Source organism: Mytilus galloprovincialis, chromosome 2 (assembly GCF_965363235.1).
Source record: "Mytilus galloprovincialis chromosome 2, xbMytGall1.hap1.1, whole genome shotgun sequence".
Taxonomy (NCBI): Eukaryota; Metazoa; Mollusca; class Bivalvia; order Mytilida; family Mytilidae; genus Mytilus; species Mytilus galloprovincialis.
The window spans coordinates 43214683-43240906 of NC_134839.1; the positions used below are offsets into that span (position 1 = coordinate 43214683).

At 32.6% G+C, this 26224-nt stretch overlaps 1 protein-coding gene across 2 annotated transcripts in view; it reads right to left on the reverse strand.

The window, feature by feature from the left end:
* Positions 1-5116: 5116 nt before the first annotated feature.
* LOC143063637 (protein SPMIP7-like) overlaps positions 5117-26224 on the reverse strand; it is a 56110-nt gene continuing 35002 nt past the window's right edge. For both annotated transcript variants that reach the window (XM_076235886.1, XM_076235887.1), the window contains 5 exons: positions 20575-20642; positions 19376-19417; positions 13986-14093; positions 11701-11814; positions 5117-7151 (listed from right to left, as the gene is read on the reverse strand). In XM_076235886.1, coding sequence (XP_076092001.1) covers positions 7013-7151; positions 11701-11814; positions 13986-14093; positions 19376-19417; positions 20575-20642 — 471 coding nt within the window. In that variant the 3' untranslated portion in view covers positions 5117-7012. The remainder of the gene's footprint in view (positions 7152-11700; positions 11815-13985; positions 14094-19375; positions 19418-20574; positions 20643-26224) is intronic.

Here is a 26224-nt window from a genome sequence, read left to right on the forward strand (position 1 = left end):
ATGATTGTTCCTTAGATTATCCTGCACAAAGTGTGTGCTTCGATTTTTGATCCGTCAAAAAACATGGCCGCCGTTACTTAAAATAGAACATAGGGGTCAAATGCAGTTTTTGGCTTATATCTCAAAAATGAAAGCATTTAGAGCAAATCTGACATGGGGTAAAAATATTCATTAGGTCAAGATCTATCAGCCCTGAAATTTTCAGATGAATCAAACAAACCATTGTTGGGTTGCTGCCACTTAATTGGTAATTTTAAGGAAATTTTGCAGTTTTTGGTCATTATCTTGAATATTATTATAGATAAAGATAAACTGTAAACAGCAAAAATGATCAGCAAAGTAAGATCTACAAATAAATTTTATATGACCAAAATTGTCAATTGACCCCTTAAGGGGTAAATGTCCTTTAATGACAATTTTTCACAATAGGTCAACTATATTTGGTGTATGAAAATATTTTATGATCTATATGTCGGTTACGCAGGTTTTATTTGAACTTGACCTCATTTTCACAGTCCATTGCTAAGTTTTAAGTGTTTGTGTTTTGGTCTCATTTTCTTTATTTATAAACAGTAAGTCATATATATTTGTAATATTGAAGAATTGTTAGCTGTACATGTTTGCCTGGCATGGTTCAATATGTTCAATAAGGCATTGTTTACCAGGTGAGCGATTCAGGCTCTTGAGAGCCTCTTGTTTATTTCGTCAAAAAACATGGCCGTCATGGCTAAAAATAGAACACAGGGTAAAATGCAGTTTTTGGCTTACATCTCAAAAACTCCAGCATTTAGAGCAAATAAGACAAGAAGTTAAAGTATTTATTAGGTCAAGGTCTACCTGTCCTGAAATTTTCAGCCGAATTGGGTAACTGGTTTTTCAGGTATAATGCCCCTGAATTGATGATTTTAAAGAAATTTTGCAGTTTTTGGTTATTATCTTGAATATTATTATAGATACAGATAAACTGTTTATAGCAAAAATGTTAAGCAAAGTAAGATCTACAAATAAGTCAATTTGACCAAAATTGTCAATTGACCCCTTAAGGAGTTATTGCCCTTTAAAGACTTTTTTCACAATTTGTTCATCATGTTGACTTACTTTAAAAAATCTTCTCCTTTGAAACTGCTGTATCAATTTCAGCCAAACTTAGGCTAAATGAGTTTCAGAGTATCTAGTATAAATTTTATATTTCATTTCCTTGTATGTCAGAAACATAGCTCCTATGGCTAAAATAGAACATAGGAGAAAATGATTTTTTTTTTGCTTTTGAAGAAAATAGGACGATTCAAAGAACATTTAAATAAATTGAAAAGCCAAAATAATCATTGATGAGAGATTTAACCAAAAAAATTAAGGTGAGCGATTCAGGCTCTTGAGAGCCTCTTGTTTCTAAACGCCTTCAGATATTGGGCTGATTTTTGGTATGCGAGTTAACCATGATGAGTTACAGGTCAATCTTAAGTTTCGTTCCGCTCCGCTTATTTTCGCTGAAATTACGGGCTTTGGACTTTGATAAATGATTGAAAATCACAGTTATACGGATTTTTTCTCTATTCCCCTCCAGATTTTGTGAGACTACCATCATTTTTGTGTCCACATGTGTTTATATTGAAATTGCAGATTTTTCAACTTTTTGGGACGGGGCCATTCGTGTCGCTTTGACACATCTAGTTTTTGATAGAATTCAACTTCATTATCTTATTGATAAAATACAAGGTGTTATACTAAATAAAAAGTGTCCAAAAGAGGTTTGAAAACGTCCCTTTAAATGGTCCTCTCATTTATTAATCACGACTAAGTCATTTTTATTTAAAAAATTTAATATAAAGCGATTAAAAAAAATAAAAGCATGGGCATAAACATTCAAAACATATATAAAACTATCATATTTAATGTTACACTTTTTTGCGGTCGTATATTGGTATGACGTTGGCGTCGTCGTCGTCGTCCGAAGACATTTGATTTTCGCACTATAACTTAGTATAAGTTAATAGAAATCTATGAAATTTAAACACAAGGTTTATGACCATAAAAGGAAGGTTGGAATTGATTTTGGGAGTTTTGGTCCAAACAGTTTAGGAATTAGGGGCCAAAAAGGGCCCAAATAAGCATTTTTCTTGGTTTTTGCACACAATAACTTTAGTATAAGTAAACAGAAATCTATAAATTCTAACATATGGTTTATGACCATAAAAGGAAGGTTGGGATTGATTTTGGGAGTGTTGGTCCTAACAGTTTAGAAATTAGGGGCCAAAAAAAGGTCCCAAATAAGCATGTTTCTTGGTTCTCGCGCAATAACTTTAGTATAAGTAAATAGAAATCTATGAAATTTTAACACAAGGTTTATGACCACAAAAGAAAGGTTGGGATTGATTTTGGGAGTTTTGGTTCCAACAGTTTAGGAATTGGGGGCCAAAAGGGTCCAAAATTAAACTTCGTTTGATTTCATCAAAAAATGAATTATTGAGGTTCTTTGATATGCCAAATCTAACCGTGTATTTAGATTCTTAATTTTTGGTCCTGTTTTCAAATTGGTCTTCATTAAGGTCCAAAGGGTCCAAAATTAAACTTAGTTTGATTTTAACAAAACTTGAATTCTTGGGGTTCTTTGATATCCCGAATCTAAACATGTACTTAGATTTTTGATTATGGGCCCAGTGTTCAAGTTGGTCCAAATCGGGTTCCAAAATTAAACTTTGTTTGATTTCAACAAAAATTGAATATATGGGGTTCTTCAATATGCTGAATCTAACCAAGTATTTATATTTTTAATATTTTGGCCCGGTTATAAAATTGGTCCACATTTAGGTCTAAGGGGTCCAAAATTGACCCTTATTTGATTTTATCAAAAATTGAATTCTTGGGGTTCTATGATGTGCTGAATCTAACCATGTATTTTGGATATTGGACCATAATAGGTAAATGTCCAATTTATGATTTTTAAGTTCTTCGACCACATTCATTCTGTGTCAGAAACCTATGTTGTGTCAACTATTTAATCACAATCCAAATTCAGAGCTGTATCAAGCTTAAATGGTGTGTCCATACTTGCCCCAACTGTTCAGGGTTCGACCTCTGCGGTCGTATAAAGCTGCGCCCTGTCTAGCATCTGGTTTTATCTGAGCGTCACTGATGAATCTTAATATGTAGACGAAACGCGCGTCTGGCGTATCAAGTTATAAGCCTGGTATACCTTTGATAAATATTATCATAACTTGGAAAATTGAAAGAAGAGCAAATTTCCTCTTCAAGGAGATGAATTATATCACATTTACAACATTTCCACATGGTACCATCATCATGGAACAGAGCTGAAGGTATGGGACCTATAGGATATGCCAAATATCCTGACTACTGTCTCGTTCTCATGAACAATAGCAAGAACTAAAGCACAACGAACTATTTTTACTGGGTTTATATGTACCTTGACAAAGTCACCTGATTTATATGGAACGCCGGAACTGTCTTATAGTGTAAATATTTAATGTGTTTTGTCGCTTTGCCTTTACGTCCTGTCATTTCTTCTTTATGTTATGTACAGATGTCTTTATTTCCTGACACGGCATCTCTGTGTTATGTCAAATTAGTAATTTGTTTGGTCAAACAATTGTATGATATGTCATTGCTAAACTTTGTTGTGTAAAATGTGCATTACATTATGCTGTAACCACTATATATTTTGTGAATACTTCGAAACTTTATGATCAACCACCTTTACATTCTATCATATTTTATCTATGTTGTGTCTATTCTTCTTTTACGTAAGTCAGTTAATAATTGCGTCCTGTCTCATGTGTTATTATTATGTCAAATGTTCTAAACATTTTATTTTGATACGCCTTTGTTCTATGTAAATCTCATGATATTATAGTCTTTTGGCGTTGTGTTGTGTTTATATGTATGTATCTCCATTGAAAAACACAATACATCATGGTATAATTCATATGCGTTTTGCCGTACAGTTGATACTCTCTGTGAGCATTCTTTAAGTCATGTGCAGATGCCTTTTACATTATGTGCAAACAACTTATACGTTTTGTGTAAACCTCGTTTACCTTATGTGCAAACATCGTTCCCCCTATGTGCAAACATCGTTCACCTTATGTGCAAACATAGTTTACCTTATGTGCAAACACCTATTGCGTTATGTGCAAATACCTATTAAGTTATGTATAAAAACTACATCAATATGTGCAAACACTATTACGTTATGTGCAAATACCGCTTACATTATGTGCAAACACCGATTACGCTATGTACAAATGCCTATTACGTTATGTGCAAACACCTATTTTTTCAAAAATTTTCAAATTTAGAATTTTGAAAAGTTTCAAGAAGAAATCTTCAATTGCACAGTATTGTGCAATAGATTTGTTAGATCTTTGACCACATTAATTTTGTAACAAAAACCTATATTATGTCAAAAATTTGATCACAATCCAAATTCAGACAGAATCAAGCTTGAATATTGTGACCAAATTTGCCCCAACTGTTCGGGGTTCAACCACTGGAGTCGTATAAAGCTGCGCCCTGCGGAGCACATGGTTCAATGATTTTGTCGTGTATGAAAAATATGAAGCATTTAGTTTTCCCAAAACAATTGTACCTAAATCTAAAAGCCTGATTTTACTTCTTTACGTTGCTCTTACTTGACTTGGTACCGGGATGTCCTACCACAGAGGTATAAACTTCGAAGTCAAAAGTTGGTAATATGAAAATGGTCTAAAGATCCTGCTACACATCCTTACAGATAAACAGAGCAGAATATATACAGTGTAATTTAGACACATTGCAATTACTGCGTGTGCAGTCTGTGACTTTCAGTACTCAGTCTTTATATAAATTGTGTACAAGTTGTAATTTTGTACCAGTTATAATTATTTTGTTATCCGCCTTCTTTCACTGGGTGATTCAGTTATCCACCCTTTTTCACTGGGTGATTCAATAAACAACCAACTTGAACTATTCACTCGAAAATTAACATTGGCAGAAATTCATTATATAGATTTTGCTCATTCTTTATTCTAAATCTGAAAAATAAAGTAAAAATCAATGTTGTAGACAAGTGCCATGTGGTGTATCATGACAACTTATGATGACAAAGGATAATCCAAAATTGAGCCATTGTGATTGTTTTATTCAAAATATATATGTTAAAAGATTGGTAAAATGCTGGAAATTGATCATAACTCGCAGACAACCTATATCAGCTGTTACAATATCATTTACATTTATAGTAAAAGAATAACAGTAAAAAAAGCAAAAACTATTTTACATGCATCTCATCCCATTTAAACAATTATAATACATGTATACAAATAGAACAAACACACTAAGCACCACAATAACATTTACAAATAATGTGCTCAAAAATACAAATAAACTGTGCTTTAATCATTATGAAAATAGAGTAACTATACAAATATATCATAAGGTAGTATAAAACTAAGAGTGCAGTAGTTCTAATCACCTGCAAGAATGATAAATGTGATGCTACCAAATATTCTTCAGGTATTACATTTAATATTATTTCATGAGTTTTTTTAATTGTGTCTTTGCTATTTAACTATTTTAATTACAAAATTATGGCCTTTGTCGACAAATACATGCGTTATATATTTTTTTTAAATAAGACAAGTGCCTTGTAAATTACATCCTGTTTAATACCTTACCTTATGCTGCATATAAGATAATACAAATGATAAAACTATTTGATTTTTTCTATGCGGAGTATAATACATGAAACATAATACTTGACATTTTAACAATATAAACATTGTAAGTATATCAATACTGTTAAGCAAACCTTATTTTCATTTCATGAACGAGACTGCTCTTTCACGTTATAGTTTCTAATATAGATATATAAAAAGAATATTTTAGAACAGATCAAATTGGTATTCCAATCATTAAAAAAGAGCTACAAATTTATTTGAAAATAACACACGTAAAGATTTTCAGCAACAACAAATTAGAGGCTTTAAAGAATGTGTCGCTCACATTGGTCTATGTTCGATTTCAACAAAGTACACTCTCCAACATTGTAGATGAGAATAGAATTCATGATAGAAATCTCTGTTGTGTTGATCTTGTATTGCTGATCATCTTTTATGATCTCCTTTAGTTTTTTTCCTCATTAAAGGGTTATCACTCCTATAAAGTGTGATAATCTACTAACTTTATAAGCAAAGTTTGACTTGTTAGTAGAAATTGACTTGCTGGTCATATTTGTAATATAAAGTGTCGTTTTATCCATTATCATTTTTATCATGTAAGGCAAAAGGCATAACAAATGTTTAAAATCATCTTTAAAGGACGATTTCCTCCATAAGAACCTAAATTCTAGATCTTGTCCTAGCTAATCATGCTTGCCTATTTGAGTATCTATCAATCTATTGTAATTTTTAAGATATCATTATTAAAAATAATATTGGTAAACATCGTGATCAAAGGGCAATAACTGTAATAAGGAGTCGACTGACAATTTCGACCATGAGAACTTATTTTTTGAACTTGTCTTGCGATTTAAAGTGTCTCTTTATCTCTTTATCTATTATAGTTTTCAAAATAGTAGGCAAAAATATTAAAAAGTGACAATAAGAAGTCGTCTGACAGTTATGAAGTATATGGACAATTAGTAGAGCTCAACATGGTTGTACCTTGTAGATTTTCTCTACTTTTAACGGTTATAAAATAACAGAAAAAACTTGCATTTTCCCCTACGTTTAGCCATGTCTGCCATATTGATTGACAGTCCGGGTTATCAGGCATATTTTTAAACTATAGATAATCCAATAATGATTGTGGCCAATGTTAAATTTTGCCTAGTAGTTTAAGAGGAGAAGATTTTGTAAAAGTAAACGACAGACGATGGACGCCAAGTGATAAGTAAGCTCAATTGGCCTTTAAAGTCATGTGAGCTCAAATAAATTTACAAATGCTGAAAATGTAATAAAGAAAATGTATTAACAAATCACAATTATGTTAATGTTCAAAACATTCATAGTACTTTTTATTGGACAGAATTTTGTAAAACGTCTTCCAACTTATTGAGCTTGTTATATGGGTTACATGGCGGTACAGTTGTCACCATCTTTGACATCTTAGATTCCTTCTTGAAATCGGAAGTGTTTGGAGAAATAGGTAAAGATCTGAAAATGATGAAGAAATAACATAAATACAAACAGAATATATGAGTTGTTTTCTGCTCTTTGGTCGGGTTGTTGTCTCTTTGACACATTCCCAGTTTATATTCCCAATTATATGTTATGATAAAAACACTGCCTGATATTTTCGTTGATACAGCCAGTATGCAATACTTGAAAATATTAGGCAGTAAGGTCAAAGAGAAAAATTATAAATTGCCGATAATTAAAAATAATCCTTTTTGTATACGTCCGTTTACGGGACGTATTATGGGATACCGTTGACCGTCCGTCCGTCCGTCCATCGTCAATATGTCGGACATTAACTCAAAAACGCTTGAACAAATATGCATGAAACTTTCGTGAATTGTTTATATCTATGAACGTGAGCTCCATTTCGTTTTTTTTTATCTATATTTCGGATTTAACGTTTCAGAATTTGTAAGGGTTCTGCGGGACCCAGTGTCTCGCATACTTTATGAATCTAAAAAATGTTTTAAGAACTTTAGCTGCAGACTGTATGTAATGTTAACTGAAAGAAAAAACTAATTCCATATAAAAGTAACGAAAAAACAGGAAATATATTTCTTTTTAAATCTTCTAGATACCAGCTTTTGGTCATAAACAAGCTTCTGTCCAAGTTTGGTAGAAATCCAGTTTAAGCAAGTTATTAAAATTTCAAAAACTCTAACCACAGAGTGAATATTTGTGGACACCGCCGACGACGAAATGTAGGATAGCTATGTCTCGCCATTACGACAAAAGCCGAAGGCTCGACAAAAAGGGAGGAGGGGGATTTTCCAGTTTTAGGACAATTGCTGAAAAAAATTTAAGGGTTCCGCGGAACCCAGTGTCTCGCCTACTTTTGCTGTAAAATGCTGGCTCAACAAAAATGATGAAAAAAATCATTAAAAATATTCCTTTTGATACCATCTTTTGATTGTAACAAGCTTCTGTCCAAGTTTGGTAAAAATCCAGGATAATTTATGAATCTAATAAATGTTTTAAAAACTTTAACTGCAGACTGTATGTAATGTTAACTGGAAGAAAATCTACGTCCATTTAAAAGTAAAATACGCAAAAAAAGGATTTATCTTTTTACAAAATTTACTTCTGGATACTGTCTTATGATCATAAACAAGCTTCTGTCCAAGTTTGGTACAAACCCAGGATAGTTTAAGAAAGTTATTAAAATTCTGAAAACTTTAACCACAAAGTGAATGTAATGTTTCCCCGCAGAAAAACTAAGTCCATTTATAAGTAAAATACGGAAAAAATGGAATTCTATTTTTACAAAATTTACTTCTGGACACTATCTTATGATCATTAACAAGCTTCGGTCCAAGTTTGGTAGAAATCCAGTATAGTTTTAAGAAAGTTATTTAAATTTCAAAAACTTTAACCACAGAGTGAATATTTGTGGACGCCGCCGACGACGACGACACCGACGACGATGGAATGTAGGATCGCTTAAAGTCTCGCTTTTTAGACTAAAGTCGAAGGCTCGACAAAAATGATTTAAGTGTTTTTTATGAACCTTTGGTAAATTGTTTATATCGTTTATTGTAAGCTCTGTTTTGATTTTTAGATTTAACGTTTATGAGTTATACGATTTTATTCATAAAAAGGGTGATTTTCAAGTTTTTTGACAATATCCTAAAAGTGCTTAGAGCAGTTTTCTTTTAAGAATTGAATGCTCTTTTTTGTAAATTTATTGGGCTGTAAAAACGTTGACCGAAGTACATTTTGTATGAAGCGCGGAAGCGCTTCATACTAAAAATGTGCGCACGGTCAACGCTTTTACAACCCTATAAAGTTACAAAAAAAAGGCATCCAATACTTATAATTACATTTTTACCTATAGGATCATGAAAACACGCCTTTTATCAAGTTTTTATTTCATTTACCTGTTACCTGTGCACTTTATTGTGGGACCTCGTGTCATCATGAATGAAAAGTTGCATTGTGTAATGCAATTGATTAAGGAATATCACGAGATTGCTAGTTAGCCTATCAGCATAACGTGTTATAATGAAACATACATCTAATGTAATTATTAAACTTTGATGATTGATTTATATCTATTAAGATAACCCCCCTTAAGTTTTTTTTTTAAATTTCTAATATAACATTGAGAAAATATTGAACTTTATTTGTTTATAGTCTGACAACAGATTTACTCAGTATTGCACAACAGCAAGAAATATAAATTCAATTCATATAACCAATTTCAAGTTCTTTTGACTACATTTATTCAGAAACCTATAATATGTCAAACATTTGATAACAATCCAAATTCAGACCTGAATCAATCAATACAGTCATTTTTTTTTATATATTTTAGCACACATTCTCTATTCTTTTATATATTTTTGCACATTTTTTTCATAAAGGGTCTTTTCACCGAAAACTTACCATTGAGGTTTATTTTCCAGAATTCGCTGTTTGACGTTGAAATGCCATCTGATAACTTTAGGCATGCGATAAATATAGATTATAACATGGCATTTTTCATATCAGACCCCTTATCAGCTCTAGGCACAAGAGCTTACCCATACACCACAGGGACTCATTTTTTTCTATAGGTTATTGATGCTGTTAACCGGGGTGATTAAGTCACAAACTGAATAAAAATCCGAAGGGCTAATATGTAAATCATATAAGAATTATTACATTATTAATGGCATCAATATTTCTTTGTTTTCTAGCAATGTGCAGTTTACTAGTTATATCCGTATACTGAAAAATCCGGCGAAAGCAACGTTACTGGCAATAGTTATCAAAGGTACCAGGATTATAATTTAGTACACCAGACTCGCGTTTCGTCTACATACGACTCATCAGTGACGCTCATATCAAAATATTTAATTTTAATAGCATATACGAAACTATGTCATTCGGAAACTACCTGGTTGATGCGTTCAGTTGCTGAGCTATATACCCGGACGTTACTATCCATTACCACGGGGAACGTCACGCACATTTTCCTTAGCTCAGGTTAGGTTGTTCCTTGTGAAATATAGAATCTGTAGATTATTCATGAATGTAATTAAATGTTTAACCCACTAACGAATTTATTTTATTTTGTCGATCATTTGCACATTTAATTTAGTAAATGCATTACTTTTGGCTGCCACATTGTCTTTGAATGGGACTACTCACCTAGCTATGCAAGTGACCCACGTTGACATCACACCGTCTATGATGTGACTCTCACAACATCGAGTGCCAATTTTGCTGATATTTTACAATATCAATATGCAGACAACCTGATAATTGGTACATATTGCACGTGCCTGAGGGAGATATGAAGATTTGTCCACCCAATAAAGTTCACGAGGGGAAACTCTTGAAATTAAGATTATACATATAGATAATAACATGGCATTTTTTCATATCAGACCCCTTATCAGCCCATGGTCAAAATCATCCCTCGAGCCTGTCGGCTCTCGGGCTGATATCATAATCTTAATTTATACAATATCAGCCCAAGAGCCATGCGGCCCTTGGTCCGTGATATCGAACCTAGGGCTGATAATACATGCGATATGAAAAATGCCATGTAATAATCTGATTTATCATATACTTAGCACTTATATGTGTAATGAGCGGAAGTACACAAGCCATAATTTCCAACCCGGGCTGATAACCCATATCAGGGGCATCTCGTGCACAAAACTCATAATAGTGCCTCTCGTGCAAGTTTCTTCCGGTATATCCGGTATCGGTTGTTTACTTTTCCATTCTGACGTCAGATATTTTTTATGACGACGTAAAAATTTACGGGAACTTTTGTGGGGATAGTTTAGTACTTGCTAACAAATGCCATTGACAATTATGAATCATTTTATATGGGGACGAAGTCCCCAATTACGGTAGAAAAATCAATAAAAAAAAAAAAAGAAAAAAAAAAAAAATCGGGAAAATTTCCCGAATTTTTCATTCTACTAATTGAACTCAAAATCGTTAACTTATTTTTCAGATCTACTTCCTGTTCCGGTTTTCTCCGCTTTTGCGCAGATATCTGTCTTGTTTGCATGAGACTTTGAAAAAATTTATATTTATCAGTCTAGTAAAATATAAGATTGGATCTCAATACAAATTCAATTTTAATAATTGTTTGATATGAAAAAACGTTACCTGATGAAAGCGTTTCTTTTGTTTACATCGAATATGACGTCATAACTAAAAGAACGTCACAGCTAATTCCCTAACAACAGAATCAAAATCGGGAACGTTATGTACGGTATTTCGGTTTCTTTTATCAACGTGATTGAATTTAAAAAATAATACATACAGACTTCGTCCCCATTCACAGGTTATGCATGCCTATACAGTAAAAAATTCAATAAAAAAAACCCAACTTTACGGTATTTCCGTTTTTTTTTTTTTTTTTTAACAAATATTAAGTTACAAACAAATTAATTTAAACAAAATTCGTCCCCATTAACAGGTAATGCCTGCCTCATATTAGTACAACAAACATGGAGTAATAATGATGTGTATGTTGGTTACAGAGCTATTCAAAGCTGTAAAATCCAGAGGTTTCACCTACCTATGGAATGTAGCAGTTGTAGCAGATTGAGCAGGTTTTTCTTTCATTGAATGAGCTGGCGAGTACACACCCTGCCATAATGTACTACCCTGGTAACCAGGAATGTTTGGACGACTAAAATTTTAAGAAAGAAACATTTAATTATAAATCTAAGTACATATTAAAAATGTAAACAAAGTATAGAAAAGTGAGTGATGTATATACTGTGAGTAAACTTATTGCAGTAATTTGTGTCTAATGTTTTTATGTTAGTTTTTCTTACCGATGTTTTGAGTTAATTAAAGATCATTAAACGCAACTGATTTTTATACGACCGCAAAAATTGAAAATTTTTTGGTCGTATATTGGTATCACGTTGGCGTCGTCGTCTGCGTCATCATCGTCGTCGTCGTCCGAAGACTTAGTTTTCGCACTCTAACTTTAGTAAAAGTGAATGGAAATCTATGAAATTTTAACACAAGTTTATGACCACAAAAGGAAGGTTGGGATTGATTTTGGGAGTTTTGGTCCCAACATTTTAGGAATTAGGGGCCAAAAAAGGGCCCAAATAAGCATTTGTCTTGGTTTTCGCACCATAACTTTAGTATAAGTAAATAGAAATCTATGAAATTTAAACACAAGGTTTATGACCATAAAAGGAAGGTTGGGATTGATGTTGGGAGTTTTGGTCCCAACAGTTTAGGAATAAGGGCCCCAAAGGGTCCAAAATTAAACTTTGTTTGATTTCATCAAAAATTGAATAATTGGGGTTCTTAAATATGCCGAATCTAACTGTGTGTGTAGATTCTTAATTTTTGGTCCCGTTTTCAAATTGGTCTATATTAAGGTTTAAAGGGTCCAAAATTAAACTTAGTTCAATTTTAACAAAAATTGAATCCTTGGTGTTCTTTGATATGCTGAATCTAAAAATGTACTTAGATTTTTTTATTATTGGCCCAGTTTTCAAGTTGGTCCAAATCGGGGTCCAAAATTGAACTTTGTTTGATTTCATCAAAAATTGAATAAATGGGGTTCTTTGATATGCCAAATCTAACTGGGTATGTAGATTCTTAATTTTTGGTCCCGTTTTAAAATTGGTCTACATTAAAGTCCAAAGGGTCCAAAATTAAACTAAGTTTGATTTTAACAAAAAATGAATTCTTGGGCTTCTTTGATATGCTGAATCTAAACATGTACTTAGATTTTTGATTATGGGCCCAGTTTTCAAGTTGGTCCAAATCAGGATCCAAAATTATTATATTAAGTATTGTGCAATAGTAAGAAATTTTCAATTGCACAGTATTCAGCAATAGCAAGAAATCTTCAATTGCACAGTATTGTGCAAGAGCAAGAAATGTTCAATTGCACAGTATTGCGAAATAGCAAGAAATCTTGAAGCATTTTCAATTACACAGTATTGCGCAATAGCAAGAAATATCTAATTGCTCAATATTGCGCAATAGCAAGAAATTTTCAATTGGAGTTATCTTTCTTTGTCCAGAATAGTAGTTAAATCAACTTAAATCATTGTTTTATACAATATACAATGTATATTCACTTTCACTACCAACTGATAAGTAACAATCTTTACCATTCAGCGATAATAAGCACTTTTTTTACATTTTAATATTTTATGATGTATTTAAATGAGTAGTTATTGTTGCAAACTCCATTAGAAATTTGAATTGAGATCAGTTTTGGAATAAGGGAAAGGGGGTGTGAAAAAAAAAAAATCTTCAAACATTTTTTTGAGAGAATTAATATTCAACAGCATAGTGAATTGCTCAAAGGCAAAACACAAATTTTAAGTTCATAAGACCACATCCATTCTGCGTCAGAAACCTATGCTGTGTCAACTATTTAATCAAAATCCAAATTTAGAGCTGAATCCAGCTTAAATGTTGTGTGCATACTTGCACCAACCGTTCAAGGTTCAACATCTGCGGTCGTATAAAGCTGCGCCCTGCGAAAATACAGTTTGTTATGATGTTACATCGCTGGCCCAGGTTAGGTGGAGGGTTGAACATTTACAGTCAGATCTGTCTGTACTTCAGTGGTTGTTGTTGGTAGGTCTGGCATATGTTATTTTTGTAAATAAATTTTTTGTAGACTAGGCCATAAGTTTTTTCTTTGGATTAATTCACATTTTTCATTTCGGGGCCTTTTATAGCTGACTATAGGGTGGAAGGTTTTTTCAGTTTTAAAGGGTTGCTTATAATTGTTTATATTTACTTCATTTGAGTTCTGCTGGATAGTTATCTCATTGGCAATCATACCACATCTCGTTATTTTTTTTATAAACTTACTGGGCAGTTTCGCTGTATCTAGGAATGTTAACTCGTTTGATAGTAAGTGGTTGGAATGGTTCCTGAGCATGATCTATTTCGTCTAAATTCGTAGCACCTATACTTCCGCTGAAATATTACAACATAAATCAATTAAAGGTTTTTATTTACCATTGTCACTGCTGTCTATATCAGGTTTTGTAATACAATTTCCATAATCAATAAAAACAAAAAGTGTTTTTATAATACTATAGTTTACAGAACTAATGAAAATTGATATTTTTCTTTTTATATTTAGGTCAAGACAACTGACTTTAAGTGCTAGTGTTAACTTGATTAGGTTGTGCTGCACAATCAATAATTTATACTACATAAAATAGAGAATGGCAATGGGGAATGTGTCAAAGAGACAACAACCGTAAAAATACGAGGTATGTTCAAGACACGATGTAGTTACGATATCGACGATATCAACGATATCTGATCGATATCGATATTAACTTAATCACTACATATCTTTATCATCTTCTTCACAAGTTGCCCTGGTTCATCTGAATATGTGGATATCGATGATATCGTATTGATATTTATGTTCAGGTTACTACTTCAAATCCCCGTTTATCTACTTCTTGAATAACAGTTAATTGTCCTAATTCATCTGTATGTGTCGATATTGACGATATAGACTCGATATAAACTCGATATAAACTCGATATCGACATTCCAATGTCCCTCGGCTTTTGTTGCTCTGAATCTTATACGTTTTACGCATCTAAAACTAGTGTCAATATCGACGATATCAACGATATAGAATCAATATCGACATTTAAAATTCCCCTCGTAATGTGAAGCATTTATTCTGTACTTTAAATACATTTCAAACAAGTATCAAATTATTCCTTTGATTATGTTGTCGATGTCATCGATATCGACGATATCGATGCGATATCAACATTTTAATTTCCCTTGTAGTGTAGCATCCATTCTTTATTTTGTTAATATTTTTAAGTTGTATTCATCTCAAACTAGAGAAGATATCGTTGATATCGACATTTAGATATTCCCTTGTAGTGTGCTGCTTTGAATCAAATCTTTGAATTCATTAAAAACAAGTCAAATTTAATCTGTCAATATCAAACTTTCAAGTTGAAACATCTAGTGTTTATTCATTGTGCTAGATAGCAATGGTTTCAGGGGCTACTCTGGTTCCCAAAAAGTAGGAGCCAGAAAAATCGCAAGCTCCTATATTTTGTCACCAGTTTTGAAACTTACAGCAAATTTTAGAACCAGCTAGTCTTTATTTTTTTCTACAAAAATTTGAACTATGTTCTATTTAAATAGTTTATGCTCTCAGCCTGCACTTTACATCATTTAACATGTAATACTAAGTAAGTTATTGCATAGGGTTTATATACTGTTTAACATACAACAAAACAACATGTGTACTTTATTTTCTTTTGTTAGTATTTCATATGTAGAAGAAGATAAATTAGCTTATTGTCTGTATATACTTGTATATACTACAGAGTAGAGAAAGTGTCTTTAAAGGAGTAGAATCCAGTAAGACCCTTTTTTTGCTCCAAAATATGAATAACAAGAATGTGTTCCAAGTTCACGGATGCCCCACTCGCACTATCATTTTCTATGTTCAGTGGACCGTGAAATTGGGGTCAAAACTTTAATTTGGAATTAAAATTAGAAAGATCACATCATAGGGAACAAGTGCACTAAGTTTCAAGTTGATTAGACTTCAACTTCTTCAAAAACTACCTTGACCAAAAAATTTAACCTGAAGCGAACGGACGCAAAGACGGACGGACAAACGGAGGCACAGACCAGAAAACATAATGCCCCTCTTCTATCGTAGGTGGGGCATAAAAATTAAATGAACAAATTATAATGTTTGTTATTAGATCTTTACCCCTCTTAACTATCAATTTAAACTGTTTTCTGTTAAAAATTAAATGAACAAATTATATTGTTTGTTATTGGATGTTTACCCCTCTTAACCAACAATTTAAACTGTTTTCTGTTTCTTAGAAGGGTACAAAATATTTTCTCCTTAGCGTCCCCGCTATTCTCCTCAAGTTTTACTCCAAATATGTTAAGATTTTATAAACTCCATCGCAATGTCCATTGTAACATCCGACATATCAGTCTTTATAAAATGACTGTTACCCTGTCTCCGACATATCAACATCTAGTATATCTGGGTTTGTCTAAAGCAAACATCGATATCGAATCGATATCGATTCGACATCGTGTCAACATCTTTTTATGTATTCACCTCGCCAAAAGTTAAGCAACACCTAAATGTTTTTGCTTCTATTTTTTGTTTTAAAATTAAAGGAGTAGGTCCATTTTTTTTCCATTCTTACGACCCCTTTTTGGCCCCAAAATATAGCAGTTTTACAAAATTGTTAAAATGTAAACTTTTAGTTATTTATTGGAATGTAGAAATCTTCTGCTACATAAATATGGGCAGTTTTTGACAATACAATGCACATATATCGGGTACTAGCATCAGTAAGTCATGCTAAATAACTGAAATCTTCACAATTACAGCATTTTAGTTAAATGTTAGACGGTTTCCGTCTTAAAGGAAAGTGGCCGCTTTTGTGTTCATTCTTAATATTGAAATGTAAGTTGTATTTGATGATAATACATAACATATATAAAGGTTTAGGATGAAGACGAATGCGGTCACTTTCATTTTTGACAAAAACCATCTGAAAAGTTTTTTTTGCATATTTTATAGATTTTTCATATTTAAGCTTGAATCGGAGCGTTTTTAATGACTTAATCAGTTAAAATCTTTCACATAAACTAAATGAATCAACTGAAATAGACACTTAAATGTTTAAAAAGTGACTAAAATCTTTCGTTAGATGAACCTGAAATTTGAGGCCAAAATCGGCCCTTACCGTACCTACTCCTATGATACTGCTTTGTTTCCATATATTTCGTTAAACTATTGTTAATCGACAGGTTAGAATTCTGGTATAAATTCTATTCCTAGGTACCTTGAAAAAGGTTTTATTAAGCTACATACAAGTTTTTTCCTTGTAAGTTTGGTGCAATGAAATGTAACTGTTAACCGAAGACTACATTGTGCCAATTTCCGTGCCCTTGGGCCAGTCAAATGAATTCATGTTAGAACATTACGACGCTTAGTTTAAAGCATGAGACGACGTGTGGTTGAACTTTTCCGAAGCGTGGAGAATACACTCGCTACTGACCTCAATTATACTTTAATGTATTCACAAATTGTGACTCGCGGGTTTTGAAAAGAATTTTGTGTATAGTGCAAAGCACATTTTTCAAAAACTTCAGTATAAACTGAAACTGTATCTTGTATTTTATTTAACCATTTAACAACCATTTACCCAAAATGAAATAGCCAAAAAATCAATCGTGAAAACAGTCCAAACTTTAACTTTTCAATTAACATCCTATATGTTAACTTATATAACACAAATTCAGTTTATTGTATCGATATTTCGATTAGTTGTGAATGCAGTAAAAAAACATTCTGGAAAATTATCAGGTGTTGCTTAACTTTTGGCTAGGTGTATATAAGGGTGTCATGAATGTTTAAACCAAATATCGATATCGATTCGATATCGTGTCGACATTGTCGATATCGACATCATATTATAAGGGTGTCATGGATGTTTACAGCAAACATCAATATCGGTTCGAAAAAATACAGCCGAAGTCCATCAACACAGCGAAAAAATCCAGCACCCGGAGTCGAGTTTCAGCTGGTCCTTCAACAAAAAAATCATTCTCAGTGGAAATAGACTTCAACTAGCTGTCAGATAACTGCGAATACTCTCAGATCTGTTCATTGTGTCTTTTTGTGTCGGGATGTATAAGTACCCGGTCACGTCCACTAATATGTTTGTCCGTCTGATGAGTTAAGCCTTTTTCAACTGATTTTTATAGTTCGTTCTTATGTTGTACTGTTATACCACTGTCCCAGGTTAGGGGGGAGGGTTGGGATCCCGCTAACCCCGCCACATTATTTATGTATGTGCCTGTCCCAAGTCAGGAGCCTGTAATTCAGTGGTTGTCGTTTGTTTATGTGTTAAATATTTGTTTTTCGTTCATTTTTTTACATAAATAAGGCCGTTAGTTTTCTCGTTTGAATTGTTTTACATTGTCTTATTAGGGCCTTTTATAGCTGACTATGCGATATGGGATTTGCTCATTGTTGAAGGCCGTACGGTGACCTATAGTTGTTAATGTCTGTGTCATTTTGGTCTTTTGTGGATAGTTGTCTCATTGGCAATCATACCACATCTTCTTTTTTATATTCATACTAAACTCCTAAAAATAAAAATGAACTATAAAATTTAAAAAAAAAACATACACGACTAACAAGGACAGAGGCATCTTACATGGGACAGCCGCAAACATGCGGCGGGGTTAAACATGTGAGATCTCAAAGCTGCATGCCCTTATACCTCGAGCCATGAATAGTTTGTAATATCTAAAACCCTGGTGTTATAATATTTCAGTAATTCTAGTACATAGATTTCTTTCGTTAAAAACAAATATGTTGTTACATACACGAGCGAATCGAGCAAGTTGAGATATATGAACACCATAAGATGGTGACAAGGAAATGTCACCATCTAAAAATTGATAAATGAAAATCCTCTTTTATCATAAATTTAGGTATTAATAAAATTGAGAAAGGAAATGGGGAATGTGTCAAAGCGACAACAACCCGACCATAGAGCAGACAACAGCCGAAGGCCACAAATGGGTCTTCAAAGTAGAGAGAAACTCCCGCACTCGTATGTGTCCTTCAGCTGGCCCCTTAAAAAATATGTATACTAGTACAGTGATAATGGACGTCATACTAAACTCCAAATTATACACAAGAAACTAAAATTAAAAATCATACAAGACTAACAAAGGCCAGAGGCTCCTGACTATTAAGCTTACCGTTAAAGGTATAGATATCAAGATCCAGGAAAGGGTAGTGTTCATTGTTAGTATTATCTTTATTTAAAGTAAGTTCAACAGGATATCTTTAGTGTACATACTGAAGTCGTCATTATTGAGAGCCAATATATCATCCAAATATCTAAAAGTGTTATTAAATATTTGTATCAGATGTTGTTTCGATGGGTCATTCTGACTTTTTAAATGCTCATTTAGTTTAGGTGTGTGAATGTTTTTCTTACGAACACATGGAAAAAAAAGATTAGTGGAATTCCAACCGTCGGACTATATACAATTTAAAGAAGACTAAGGCTAATGCACATCAACAGCATTGCCTAGCTTCCATTGAAAGGATCTGATACGCTACGTAAGAGTTTAGAAAAAGGGGGAAAAAACTGAATGAAAAATTTGTCCTTTTAAACTTAAAGATTGAGACAATTTCTTCGATGACTTACCTGTAGTTTGGTATTTGATGTGTGCGAGGATGTTCACTACAACTGGAAAAAAAGAAACATAATTAATCAATTTAATACAACATATTAGTTTTCCTCATGTGTATGTTCATACTTAATAGGAACCTGTTAAGTGGTTGTCGTCTTTAGATGTGATTCATAGGGCGCACTACGTTTGCGCGCATTTGGGGATTAAAATGTTTTACGTTTGCGCGCAGCTTTTGATTACATTTGCGCGCATTTATCTTACAGGTAAACTCAGGTAAAAAAGGGTATATAATCATGATAATGAAATATGAATAATAAAATTTCATTAACTTTGAAAATATATTTTAATCATATATTGTTCATATTGTATTCTAAGACAAAATATAAAGTGTGCATGATAAATTCTGTTATAACTTAAGGCATACATGTAACTTCATTGCGAATTTTTCAGGGTGCTCAAGTACCCCGAATAGTGATCTCTTTAAAATTCGTAAATAATTTATTGTAAGTTAGATTGTAAAGTTTTGTTAAGTAACGAACATTTGAAGTTTTTTTTTATAGCAAATCGGGGGAGAAAATCATTAGTATGTGATGAGTATAAAAATTTCCGGATTGATAGAATATAATGCAACCGACTTATCCTGCTTGTATCCAACTTCTACCTCCTCGTGGGTGAGTAGGTGATTTAGTCTAACGGAAAGGGTACTTTTAATTAAAATAATTGAATAAATTCATAGATAAATAAGAGTTATTGCCTAAGCTTGCCTGAGTTTACCTGTCAAATAAATGCGCGCAATAATAATGAAAAGCTGCGCGCAAACGTAATGATTTTTCATAAGGGACCGACTAATTAAGGGTCCTAATAAATATTCTGAGTCCCAATTTGATAAAAAAAAAATCTGGTCACGCAGATGACAAAAAAAATCTGAATCCAGATTTTACCCCATTCTTGTACATGTATAGTGTTAAATTTTGAAGAAATTGATTGATGGCTTTGAAAAACTAAATAACAATGATTGCGATTTGCGCGAAAAACTTTCAGACACTGAAAAAAACCAAAACCACTCTTGAATTTAAATGGTTGCTCCCTAAGTGTTTCTGTGTCTCGTTTTTTTTTTTATTTGGATAAGACCGTTGGTTTTTTTTACTTTATATATAAACTCAAACATTTAACAATGATTAGGTTCCAAATAAATCTAATATTAAATACTTACAACACAATAGGCTGAGTTTTATAATAGCCGTTTCTTCTCTGGAACCAATCCCAAGATCGACCAGTTCCCTTTAACATAAAAAAAAAACTATTTTGATTAGTCTAGATCTTTAATGAAATGTACAAAGCGGTTCGAGAATCGTCTGTTAGACTTTCCTATTTACAGTTTAATACCGACAACTAGATATTTCATCATAATCTAATTGCTGTTACAAATCAAAAATACATTCCCCTTCCCAACTTTGCTCATTGTTGAAGGCCGTACGGTAACCCATAGTTGTTAATTTCTGTGATATTTGGTCCCTTGAGGAGAGTTGTCTTATTTGCAATCATACCAAATCTTCTTTTTTTTTATAATTTGTGATATAAGTGGAGATAACTCAGACGTTCTGTATTATGAATTTACCTAGTAGCATCTTATTATGCAGCAAGAAATAATATCATTTTTACTATTATCTGTCGTCAAAAATCGAAATTTGGTATAACCAATTAGTCCATCCGAGTTTCTTGTTTCTGAACAACTGAGGACTATGACAGTTGTCATAGCGTATTATTCCACTGCATGTTGATTTTGATGGTGAAATCAACATTTGATTGGTTAAAACTATCACACGTGACGTCGAACAAAACTTCATATTCCCCTGTGAGTATCATATTCTCCTCTGAACATCATATTCCCCTCTGTAGATCGTATGGAACGCCATGACTGCCTTATGTTGATGATCAGCATTATATGAAGTGTTCACACCATTGTATGCAGGCTATATATTCTCCAAGGAAGCGAGACTTACATTTGCATACCAAATATCATTAAATTACCATAAGCAGTTCATCTTAAACTTTTATAATCACAAACAGTTAACTATTCATGTAAACTAAGCCAAAGTATAAAAACAAAAGACCATGTATGAGGGGGCGGGGCCAAATATTCTCCATGAAAATGAGATGTGTTCATTTCATGTGAGTAAATCAAATATCATGCATTTTAGAAATCCCTCTGTGATAAGATTAGATTTTGTTTTTAATATAAATGGTGAAGTCATTAATTATGTTCCTAGCTATCAATATTTAGGATTGGTATTAAATGAATTTTTAGATTATAAAGTCGGGCATTAGGCCTTCATATTGTAAAATGTAAAGCCCATGATGGCTTCCAACACAATATTTTCACCCAATTGTTTGACACTTTAGTTTCGTCAGTCATCAATTACGGCTCAGATATTTGGGGTACGAGTGAGTTGTCCTGCATTTCAGCAGTTTAGAACCGAGCCATGAGAGTTTATATAGGAGTTGGAAAGTATACCCCCAATGATGCTGTTTCAGGTGATATGGGTTGGAAGCCTCCATATGTTAAACAGTGGTCTAACATTTTAAGACACTGGGTAAGATGTACAAAAATGAATAATGACAGAATAAATTATAAAGTGTTTATACGGTCAATTAGAAAAGGTAGCTATAAAATTAAAAATTGGAGTCATAAAGTAATGGAAATGTTGAAACTTTATATACTGGATAAACAATACATTTAATGATCAATTAGAAAGAGAAAAAAAATGATAATTATAAAACTGAATGCAGTACAAGGATTGATAATTATGGTCAATGAAATAAGTTGAGAACTTATAAATTGTTTAAATTTTCATACTCTACTGAACAATAATTTTTACAAAATATGTACCTATATCGTAGTGCTAAATTTAGATGTGGAGTAGCACCTTTAAAAATGGAAACTGGTCGTTACAGATTTAGATAAAAGATGATGTTTCAATTGTGATTCAAATTATGATAATATACAAGGTGAAAACATGTACTGTTAACATGTCCATTAAATAGTCTTTATTTGTTGATATAATTCATCAACATAATATGTTTTTAACTTTATCAGATGATGAAAAATTTATATTTTTGTTCAAAAATTAAAATGTTTGTAGTTCTGTTGCTAAAACCTGCCATGATATTTTATTGCGACGAAATAGTATCTTAATATACTGTTGAAATCTGAAGATGCTATTGAATTTGTGTTAATCCTTATACAACTGCATACTAATGGTTCCCCTTAAACTGACCTAATCACAAACTAATCATGTAAACTAAGGACAAATTTCAAAGTCAATAACCCATGACTGAGGGGCGGAGCGAAATATACTCCATGAAAATGAGATATTCCAATGCTTATACATCTGGGGTCAGTTTCACAAATATGTCTTAGGACTAAGACATGTCTTAGAATGGTCATACGACGTATCCTAGTCCTAAGTGGGGTTCACAAAGTGGTCCTAAATTAGGACATCTCTTAACGTTGGTCATAAAGGTAGGACTACCCGAGAGGTGTCTTATGATGGTCTTAGGATAGTCATCAGTTTAATATTTATATAAAAAGCACGCAGTTTTTATATTAATTTTGCAAAAAATATCATATTCTTATCCAATTGTCTATTATGCATTTCTTGCTCACAACTAAATCTTTATTGGTTGACGGATTATCATGATTTGTCAACAATGAACATTCGATGTATTGGTATTAAGAGTGCACGATTTTATCCTTTAACCTAAGTGCTCTTAAAAAGGGCGCTGAAAGTTAGAAACACTACGCCTAATTTTATGGTTTACGGAGAATTGGGTAGATTTCTTCTTGAAATAAAGGTGAAAATTAGAATGACTATATATTGGTGTAAATTTGTAAATAATGAATCAAAACAATGCAGTTTATTGTATAGACTGATGCTTGGTTTAAAGCCTAAATCTAAATACACCTTTAAATGGGTAAATTGTATAGAAGCAATATTAAACAATACTGGCATTGGATATATTTTTGCAAATCAAACAGGCTAATGTGATAAAATGTACTTAAAGCAAATACTTTGTGATCAATTTGTACAACAGTGGTTTAGTGATATTGAAAACTCATCACGAGGACAATTTTACTCAATATTTAAAAAAGATTTTACTTTAGAAACATACCTTCTAAAACTTCCTGAATATTGCAGGCTTTGGATCACACACTTTAGGTGTTCAAATCTGCGTCTGCCTATCGAAACGGGTAGATGGCAAAATAGCCCGAGGCATGATAGAATTGATATGTACTTTGTGTAAGAGTGATATTGGTGATGAATTTCATTTGTTATTTAAATGTACTTATCAAAATATTGTTGTATTAAGGGAAAAGTTTCTACCAAGCTACTACACAGTGAATCCTAATTATAAAAAAAATGGAAGGTCTTTTTAATATGTAATGTACAACTGTATAAACGACTTTCTGTATTTATCAAAAACATTATCAATATGTTCTGAAAATGTTAAAAAACATAGTTGTATGTTATTGTTATATATCTTTATGCTATATCTATGTCATTGACACCACATAATTACTTCGTCATGTTTATATAATGCTATTATGTATGACCTCATGTTACACATGTATCTGTGTCTGAGTGTTTAAATAAAATTTTGAATCTTGAATATCGTGTGCTTAGTTTTGTAGTTGGGTTACAGTGGCATGGGCTTATATATGTTGAGTTACTTAGTGATGGTCTTCATTTGTTTTTGTTTTTGTTATATGTCACAAACGGTAAAGTTTATATGGCAATAAAATGAAATATTGAAAGTATTGAATATATAAATTATATCTTTTTTTTTGTACGATTGCCAATTACGCCCACCGAATTTGGTTAAAAAACTTTTTTTTTTTTTTTAAATTCTTTGTCAATTGGTAAATTGTGTACCTTCGTTATCACAAGCGCCTTCAAACAAAGACCAAAATTAGGGTGAAACAAATATGTATCAATTTGGATCTAACCCATGATATATTTAATGTCTTTAAAACGACAATTTCAATTTAGACCGTTTGACTTAGGCAGCAACCATTTGATTTTCTGGGGGGGGGGGGGGGGTTTCGACTTGTCGCGAAAAAAATAGATTGTTTTTCGCCACAGGCGAAAAAAAAAGTTTGCACAGAAAAAAAAACCATAGCCCCCCCCCCCAGAAAATCAAATGGTTGCTGCCTTACATTATAGTATAAAATTAGCTTTTTTATATGCTCATTTTAAAAGAACTGATGTAATCGTGCTGGGAAGTAACGTAACTTATCCATGACCATCTTAACCAAATCATGACAAAATCATTGTACTAAATGCTCCTAAATATGACTATGACGACGCTACTACCCGTGGTTAAAGCCTTACCCTCCTGTGGCTTTAAAATATCTTGCTTTTTCAACCGGTCATACTGGGTTGTACGGACAAAGTATTAATGATTTTCATTTTAATATGCCCAGTCCGGAATGCGGTTTGATAAAATTGCTCCCCTTGTTTATTTCGCTCTCCTGTCAAATCATGTAATTTCGCTACCTCCAATGGTAGACGCTACAACGATGGGTGTCGTCAAGAAAGGTACGATTAAAGGAATCAGCTAGGAATTAGACGATCACCATTGGTATAGGTGAGTTGTTTAATAGTTGTTGCATTGGGATAAATGCATGTCTTGGATTAATTCATAATCAGGAATAGCTGGGAAGAAAAGAAACGTGTTGCTACGTGAACCCGGAAAGGCCGGGACGAATTTAAAAAAAAAATCTGGAGACGATCGTTCTGAGTGTGCCACCTACACATTCAAACGTGTACACAAGCACATTATTCCCTATCTATGTAATGTGTTTTCATAATTATGTGATATAGAGCAAAAAAAGGTAGCAGTTTTTTGTGTCTTGTTGTTAAGCATTTCCAGGGGAGACAATGTTATTTTTCACGGTGTGTTTGATAGGTTTGTTACATTGTAACATTATATAATACACACTCATAAAGTGGATTAAAATAGCCTCCCACACTCAATTAACTGAATTTCAATTATTCTATTAACCGTAGTGCTATTACATAAGACTTCGGAGGTTCATATCACTTATATTCAACGTTTTATATCGGATTTTTTTTACTAATGATGTTAAACGGTTCTTAGTAAAAAAAAAAATCCGATAAAACCGTTGAATGTAAATGATATGAACCTCAGAAGTCTTATATATTGTCCTTTAATATAAGACCGGAGGTTCATATCATTTGCATTCAACATTTTTTATCTAATTTTTGTTTACTTTCAATGTTGAACGGTTCAACATTGGTAGTTAAAAAAAAATCCGATAAAAATTAATGGTTAAACATTGATAGTAAAAATAAATCCGATAAACATGTTGAATGTAAATGATATGAAACTCTGAAGCCTGACATTATTGGACTATTGATTATTAGTTCTTTATCCTAATTAAATGTTTTTGTGGTGTATATTACAAAAAAAAAGGGGGGGGTAAAAACACCAAAATACCTTAACAATCCTACAATATAAAAAAGAAGATGTGGTATGCCAATGAGACAACTGTCAACAAGATACAAAAATGACACAGACATTAACAACTCTAGGTCACCGTACGGCCTTCAACAATGAGCAAAGCCCATACCGCATAGTCAGCTATAAAAGGCCACAATAAGACAATGTAAAACAATTAAAACGAGAAAACTAATATCTGTTTACAGAATGAGAAATATTTCGTATTCTAAAATCAATGTTTCTCACATGTTTGTTAGACATGTTGAAAATACAGACAAATTTTTGGTACGTATACCCATCCCCTCTTTTTCAATTCATCATTAGTTCAAGATACAGCT